The following is a 7,693-nucleotide window of genomic DNA, read 5'->3' on the forward strand; positions in this document are numbered from 1 at the left end:
TGAGCACGGCATGCTGCGCCAAACCAGCAAAATACTTGCGAAAATGTCAATCGGGTGGGTGAATAAGACTGACGCTGGTGCGGTTTATTTTGCTACACCATTGCACCGCGCTATTAACACAGTCAACACTGAAATTCAAAACGTGAGCGCTCAAATTCATTCCGATTCACTCTTCAAGGCAGAAGGTCAGCGTGTGGCAACTGAAGTGACGGGATCGTCTTTCACTGAGCTGGGAGCTACTTGGAAAACAGCTCTCCAGCGTGGCAGTGATTCCGAACATTGGTCAACGTAAGCCAAGCACTTCCTCTCTGCGATATTGTACCTGTGTCGATCTGGTGCCCTCGCTTCTTGACAAGAGCTTCTTGTCGACTCCTCTCTCGACGCGCTTCTATACAGCGCCGTTCTTGACGTCGCATTCTTTGCTGATCAGCAACGCCACGCCTTGTGCGGCGGAGGCGTCACCCGGTCGCTTGGTCGGCGCACACAGCTTTGACAGCCGCGCGTGGACCGCAAACCGATACTCGTGCGGCGCAACACTGGAGTCTAGCGGCTGGGCCTCTTCGAGCTGGACGTCGACAGACAGCCCCTCGCACAGCTAGGCCTTGGACGGCGAAGATACCTCTGCAGAAGACGGCGAATTCAAAAGAGGAGCGTTCCCTTGCAAGCCAGCCGAGTCTCGGGTAGCAGCTTGTCAAAAGGAACCAACAGCTAAACCTTGCATCTGACTAGAGCAGCATCGGGCACGGGTTCTGCGGGTCGACGGCCAGTTGCTTGGCCTCCACGAGGCACGACTTGCAGCACGTTACGGGCACGGGCTGCGAGCGCGCGTAGAGCTGGCGCTTGACGCGGCACTTGCTGCACACTCCGCGGTGGCACACGCCGCACGAGCGGTGCGAGGTGACGACGATCGCCGCCATTGCCGGCTGCTTGGCGCACACGCAGCACACGCCGCCTGCCTGCTGCCGTTTCTTGCTTTTGCCCTTCGACAGTAGACGGAAGAGCGTTGGCGGTGCCGACACGGATACGACTTCGGCCGAGATGCTATGCGCCGAGTTCGAGTACCCGGAGGACATTTCGTCCGCGGACAGATCGACCGAGTCCACAGACAGATCGAACTCGTCCAGGTCGTCGTCGGTTGGCAGGTCCTCGCACGACGACGACACGGAACTCGCTGCCTTGCGCACTGCGAGTAGCGTTAGGCGTTTGGCCTCGGAGCTCTCCACAGCTCTGGGGATCGTCAGCATAAGCGAGCAGGACGTGTTGTTCGTCAGGAAAGAGGGGGTGTCACCACCCAGATCAAACATGCCCTTGGCGTAGACTCTCACGACGGACGACCCCGGCGCCTGGCGGTAGATGCTACAGAACATGATGTTAGCTCGGATGACTCCGCATCCCTCGGGGGGAGCGGGGCATCCTCCAAACTCAACGCTCTTGATTAAGTGGTAGGCGTACCGCTCACCCTGCGAGTCGGTGCTGATCCCCATGAACTCGAGCACACACAGATCGCGCAGATGGCTGAGCTTCGCATCCCCGATGGCCTCCGTGAGATGCCACTTGAGCGAAAGCTGGCGGTACGGATCGAGTGGTGAGCCCCCCTCCAGCTTGGCCAGCATGGTGCAGTCCAGGTATCCCTTGCTCACGTGGGGAACGGTCAGTTGCATCTCTTCTCGGGTCTTGGCGTGAATGCCGTATAGCACGTCTTCGAGACTTCCGTGCATGGTTCCAACGCAGAGAAGCATCCGTCGGTTGGACTCCGTGAGACCTCGAGTTTGGTCATTGTGTGTGGATAGCCTCCGCTTGTAGACACTGAGGTCGTTCCGGCGTTTGAGCAGCTTCCAGTCGCCCCTGGACAGCTCGGGGCAGTTCATGAGTTGGTACGCTTTCTGGTGAGCCAACGTGCGCGAAACGATACTGTGGGCAAGGTGGCGAAAGGCCTGCGTCTCCCCATCGGAGAGATCCATCAACGCGGTGCCCTTCATCATGTCAGGGCTGAACCTGACCCGGTTCAATAGATCGTGGCATGGGTTCTGCAGGTTTTCAGGAGCCGTCGCTCGCCTTGTCACCTCCAGTTCGGGGAAATCATGTTGTGACGCAGCCATTGCAGTGGAAGTACACCAGAAGGCTAATGTGAAAGTGCAAATGGATAGCCCCGCGACTTTCGTTTGCACGGTGATGAGTATCGCCAAGCAAAATGATCGTCAGCTCAGAACTGCCATACTGCCATGTGTGGTGCAGATGTATGTCAGGTTGACAGGCCACCGCCACTGAAATGGTGCATGTGTACCCTGGACTGTCCAGATCAGATCCGCGATTGCTAGCAACGCAACCGGTTGCCTCGCTTTCGCCTTCACTAGCGCACGTTTCTTTATCCACGCACCAATGTGGGCCCCGCTGTTCCTCCAGCGCTTGATGGAACACTTCGGCGGGGCACAAATGGTTACTACACAAGTGCAGGTGTCTTTACATCACGAAGCTTTTCTTGGAGTGTAGAGCTTGCTGTGTTGATCATCTGGCACATACGCACCACTCGTTAGTACTGGCCGCACCACAAACTTCTACATGTCCTCGGCCTTGCCACCTTTACGATCAAACCAAAAGCAAGCTCTGTCTGTCGAACTCAAGGATATAGCAGTTCATCAAGAAATTTTTGGCGATAGCTTAAGCATTCGACATGGATACCACTGGTACAAGAATAATCTCAGTTTGAGACGGTTTTCGCGAAAAAGAATAACGTGGCAAGCTCAAGCCAATATACATTACAAGCACCCCACAATATGAAACAAAAACCTGCACTATCGTCCTCTCCTATGACAGCGATGGGCATGGCTCTAGAGGGTCCACGGATACTTGCTTGGCTTCCAGAAGACACGACTTGCAGCACGCCACAGGAATGAGGTGAGGCCGCGCAAATAACCTGCGCTTGACATGACACTTGTTGCAAACACCACGCAGGCACACGCCGCATGTGCGGTGCGTAGCACCCATTAGCGACGCCATTGCGGGCTTCTTGGAACACACGCAGCATGGTTCAGCTGATGTCTGCCTCCGCGAGCGAGACTTCCGATTACCTTTCGAAAGCAGACGCGACAGCATTGGGGTGGTCGCCGAGATGGCTGCGCTCGCTTCAGGTGGGAGGCTGTAGCCCGAGTTCGAGTACCCAGACGGAGTATTTTCACCGTCACAGTCATCCAAGTCCAGCTTGGACAGATCGTCGACTGGGACTGCGGAGTTTTCCGCCTTTTGCACGGCAAGCAGCGTGAGCCTCTTCGCTTCAGCCGATTCCACAGCACTGATAATGGAGACCATCAGCGCGCACGACGTGTTGTACACCAGGAACGCTGGGATATCGCCGCCCAAGTCGAACATGCCCTTGGCATAGACTTCCACGGTGTGCGACCCAGGAGCTTGGCGGTAGATGCTGCAGAACATCATGTTGGCGCGGATGGTGTCGCTGTGCTCTTGGGGAGGCGGGCAACCCGCAAAGTCCACACTCTGGAGAAGGTAGTAAGCGTACCGCTCCCCCTGGGCATCGGTGCTGATGCCCATAGACTCGAGCTTGCACAGGTCGCGGTGCTTGAGGATTTTGGCGTCTCCGAGCACATCGGTCAGATGCCACTTGAGCGCGAGCTGCCGGTAGGGATCAGCCTTGGAACCGCCTTCCAGCTTGGCCAGTAGCGCGCAGTTGACGTAGCCCTTCCTCATGTGGGGCAGCACCATTTGCATCTCGTCGCGGGTCTTGGCGTGGACGCCGTAGAGAATGTCTTCCAGCTCTCCTGAGATGGACCCGACGCAGAGAACCATCGGGCGCTGCGTCTGCTGAGATTGCTCGGGAGCTCTGCGTTTGAAAATGCTGAGCTCGTCGTGTCGCTTGAGCAACTTCCAGTCCCGCGGAGCCATTTCAGGGCCTTTCGTGCGGCGGTGCTCCATTTCGTGAGCCAGAGTTCGCGACACGATGCTGTGCGCTAGGTGGCGGAACGCCAGGGCTTCACCGTCGGGCAGCTCCATCAGCGGTGTTTCCTTGGGGATTTCGACGTTGGCAGGAGTGTATTTGGCTTGGTGCAGCAGCTCTTGAAGTCGAACTGGAGCGGTGGCTCGACGAGTTAGTTCAGGAGCTTCGGTTGACACCGCCTCGGCCATTTGGGGTAGAGCTCACGATGGCAAGTGGAGCGGTAACTGAGTGCGAAGAGGTCAGTTAAAGCGGGAGTGAACGAAGAGCTCCCTTCGTTTTTCTGCGGCTCGAGGTGACCGAGGTGGAACTTTGTCCATAGGCGGCGACATCTGCTTCAAATGGGGCGGAGCCTGCCCACCGTCTCGGCAACACAAGATCAGCAAACACGTGGACGCAACTTGCTGGCGTGCCCTTACAGTGAACAGAATCAGCGCCCAGAACTGCCATGTGGTTGCCATCGGCAAGAAGCGCTGACATTTCGCTGCCAAATGGCCGTTTGCAACGTCGGACGATGACTGCGTAGATAAGAGCGGAATATTAAGCACAAGCCACGCGGCCAGCTGCCCTTCGGTCGCATGATTCCGCTCTCGAGGCGCAACCGGGGCGTAGCTGTCTCCTATATCGCGTCCATCCATGAGTCAGAACTGGACACGGACAAGGGGAGGGGCAACTTGCGCGACCCCGCATCGCGACCCCGCATCGCGAACAGGCGAAGAGATTGTCGATGGCTGCGCAAGGTTTCTTTTCCATGAAAGCTTTGGCAGGCTTAGGCGTGCATGTAGAAGCGAAGAGCTTCTGTTTACGACATGAAGCGTACCACCTGTTGGCGAGCTAGAGTCCTCGTCGCAGAGTTTACGTGGGGTTCTTCTTAGAACGGAGCACTTCAACATCGTGCACATCTTGCTATCGCCGACGCTTCTGCCAAGGCTGCGCCGATGTTCAAAGCGCAAGCGAAAAAGCCTGGCAAGCAACAAATTGCCGAAGGTCGGACACAGCCGTTGGAGTGGGTAGATTTGTTACGATTGTTTTTCGGGGACGGGAAGTACCGTGATTTATGTCGTCGTTGTTTTTGCAACGTTTAGTCGCCATGCTGCAGTGTACACGCCGTTACATTTCAGGAACGCAGGGGATTTTTTTATTGCTTACAACTAACCATAGCATATACATGTAGGTTGTACGTACAAGTAGTACACACGACTGCCCAGCCATAATACCGCATACGCCTGAGTCAGCAGAGGACCAACGGAGTGCTGACCTGTGTCGACTTCTCCCTATGGGCTGGTAGTACCGCCGGCTGGCTGTCCACAAACAACTCCCTATGGCTCCTCAAAGCAGTTGATCTGTAAAACAAGAGGTGCCACCTGAATCGTTTGAATCTCTGCCGCTGCGTCTAACTTGAGCGGCCATGGCCGAAAGTTCGGATAATTGATCTTTCCGACTAGAAAATACCATTGCATCCACCGACCTCCCGATGCTGGAAGACCACGTCGTGCTACGAAGCACTGCTCCGAAGGTTACGTTTTACATTCCACGCGAAGACACGGCACCCGCGGCTGCGTTCGTGTAAGTAAATGAATGCAGTTTGCACAATTGGCCAGAAAACGCACTGATGCTGACGGACATTATTTCCCAGTGACCTCAAGGAGTTCGACAAGGAGGCCGAAATGATCGAGCAGTCCCCAAGCCTGTACGACCAAAGACAGACGATGACGGTGAATCATCGCCGCCTTGGTGTCGTGGGCATCGTGTCGATTTTATACGTCTACCTGTGCGCTGGTCCCATCGGTTCAGAGACCGTCATCTCGTCGGCCGGGCCCCTCATCGGACTTCTAGGCTTCTTGCTCTACGCACTCTTCGTCGCCTTCCCGTTCGCGTATATCGTTGCTGAACTCTGCTCTGCGTTTCCGGAGGATGGCGGCTTCACGGTGTGGGTATTAAACGCCTTCGGTCCGTTTTGGGCTTTCCAAGTGGGGTACTGGTCGTGGATCGCGGGAGTGCTGCGGGGAGCGTTGATGCCTAGTACAGTGTTGACCCTACTCACGAGGTATTACGGCGTCGAGGTCAAGTCTTCAGTCGCGGCGTACTTCATCAAGGCGGCGATCGGAGTCGCTCTAGCCATCCCCACGTTCTTGGGCACGCGTACAGTTGGTCGACTTAGCTTCGTGGTTGTCTCGGTCGTTATTTTGTTCTTTTCCGTGTTCACGGTGTGGTCATTTGCGAACGCATCAAACTTCCACGACATCATCCAAGTGCGCCGTGAAAAAGTCCTGTACGACCCTGTAGCGAAAGATGTGGTTTCAACAGGCGACTTGGCGATCGAGTGGGCCACTCTGCTCAACACGCTTTTCTTCAAATTCAAGGGGATCAACAACGCGTCGGTATTCGGCGGTGAAGTCCAGAACCCCGCTCGCTCGTACGCGCGCGCGATCGGCTACACCTGCCTGTTGGTTCTCGTGACATACATCGTCCCCATGATCGCCGGTATCGGGACCGACGCCTTGCCGTGGTTCCTGCTTGATCGTGACGCTTTCCCCTTCTTCGCGTACTTTGTTGGTGGCAGTTCGCTTCGCACACTCATTCAAATTGCGACGTGTTGCGGCTCGGCTGGTATGTGCATGGCAGCGGTGCACGTCAAGACTTTCCTGGTTAGTGGCATGGCTGAAAATCGACTCCTCCCGAAAGTTCTGGCCAAGCGGCATCCCAAGTTCCAGAGCCCGTACAACGCTGCACTGCTCACACTTGTGCTCATGCTGGCGCTCATCAACTTGGACTTCCACAGTATGCTGGTCATGACGAATGCGTACTCCGCGGCAGTCCAGTTGCTTATCATCGCCACGATCATCAAACTTCGACGAGAATTGCCGTACATTGCTCGTCCGACCAAGGTACCAGGGGGAGTACCAGTGCTTTACGCCATTGCGGTGATTCCAACGTTCATGTTCGGTTACGTCACCTTCTACGCGTGCTGCAACCTTGTGTCTGCAATTCTGATGGTTGCGTTCTTTGTCCCAGGGGTGCTTTACGCCGGCTATCGATTCATCTACCGCCGCTAGCTGGTATGAGCCCCTAATATTTCTTCGCTGATCGTAAGCGTAGTGTGTATAAGTAGCTAGAAATCCAAGTTTCAAAACTCCAGAATGGTCTTGGCCACTGAAGGACTCGTTGCTCGCTGTCGCTGACGAGTTTTTGCCGCTTCTCTCGCTTCTCTCTCCCCATTGCTCTGCAGTAAATTCGCTGGCACCCAGTCGTAGGTGGTTTGCAGTCCACCCCTAGTTCTCTTCTTCCGCCCCTTCCCCACCAACAGCGGGCTCAGCCCTCCATGCCTCGAACCAGTCTCCTCTTCCTGCTCTTGATGCCCGACCGGGATCGCCACCCACACGTTACTCAGATTCACACGAGCATCTTGTGCAATGATCTTCTTGAAGCGGCTGAATGGGACGCACTGCACTTTGGTGCGTGTAGCGGATGATATCAGTGGCGGCCTCGACTGCAGTGGCAATGGCTCTAACAGTGTTGCTCGTTCACCTCGTCTTCTCTGATGTTCATCTCTTCGAGGAACCGGCAGCAACGGCGTCTCCTGTTGTCGAGCCAGCATTCGCGTTTCGAGCTCTTTCCTGTACCTCTGCTCCACCTGCGAAGGCGTCAACAAAGCGGTACGGGCATCTCGAAGACGCTCACGCTGTCGTCTGCGTAGAAACTTTCTCATTCTCCACTCTCGCAACCGACGAGCGCGCTGACGAGCAC

At 55.9% G+C, this 7,693-nt stretch overlaps 3 protein-coding genes across 4 annotated transcripts; 1 reads left to right on the plus strand and 2 right to left on the minus strand.

Moving 5' to 3' along the window:
* Positions 1-725: 725 nt before the first annotated feature.
* IUM83_13018 (Zinc finger, RING/FYVE/PHD-type) lies at positions 726-1,982 on the minus strand (the record flags this gene model as incomplete). Of its 2 annotated transcripts, none has more annotated exons than XM_067937672.1 (1): positions 726-1,982. In XM_067937672.1, one exon carries the CDS (start codon positions 1,980-1,982, stop codon positions 726-728), a length of 1,257 nt encoding a protein of 418 aa, XP_067795699.1. The 2 variants fall into 2 exon arrangements, with proteins under 2 accessions (XP_067795699.1, XP_067795700.1); XM_067937671.1 differs by having other exon boundaries at positions 726-1,718.
* Positions 1,983-2,805: 823 nt separating this feature from the next.
* IUM83_13019 (Zinc finger, RING/FYVE/PHD-type) lies at positions 2,806-4,137 on the minus strand (the record flags this gene model as incomplete). The annotated part of the gene is made up of 1 exon (XM_067937673.1): positions 2,806-4,137. The coding sequence occupies one exon, from the start codon at positions 4,135-4,137 to the stop codon at positions 2,806-2,808; it is 1,332 nt and encodes a 443-aa protein (XP_067795674.1).
* A 1,283-nt stretch (positions 4,138-5,420) lies between these two features.
* On the plus strand, positions 5,421-7,002 carry IUM83_13020 (putative amino acid permease YfnA; the record flags this gene model as incomplete). The annotated part of the gene is made up of 2 exons (XM_067937674.1): positions 5,421-5,512; positions 5,583-7,002. 2 exons carry the CDS (start codon positions 5,421-5,423, stop codon positions 7,000-7,002), a joined length of 1,512 nt encoding a protein of 503 aa, XP_067795778.1.
* Positions 7,003-7,693: the final 691 nt, after the last annotated feature.

Source organism: Phytophthora cinnamomi, assembly GCF_018691715.1.
Source record: "Phytophthora cinnamomi strain GKB4 chromosome Unknown Contig19, whole genome shotgun sequence".
NCBI lineage: Eukaryota > Oomycota > Peronosporomycetes > Peronosporales > Peronosporaceae > Phytophthora > Phytophthora cinnamomi.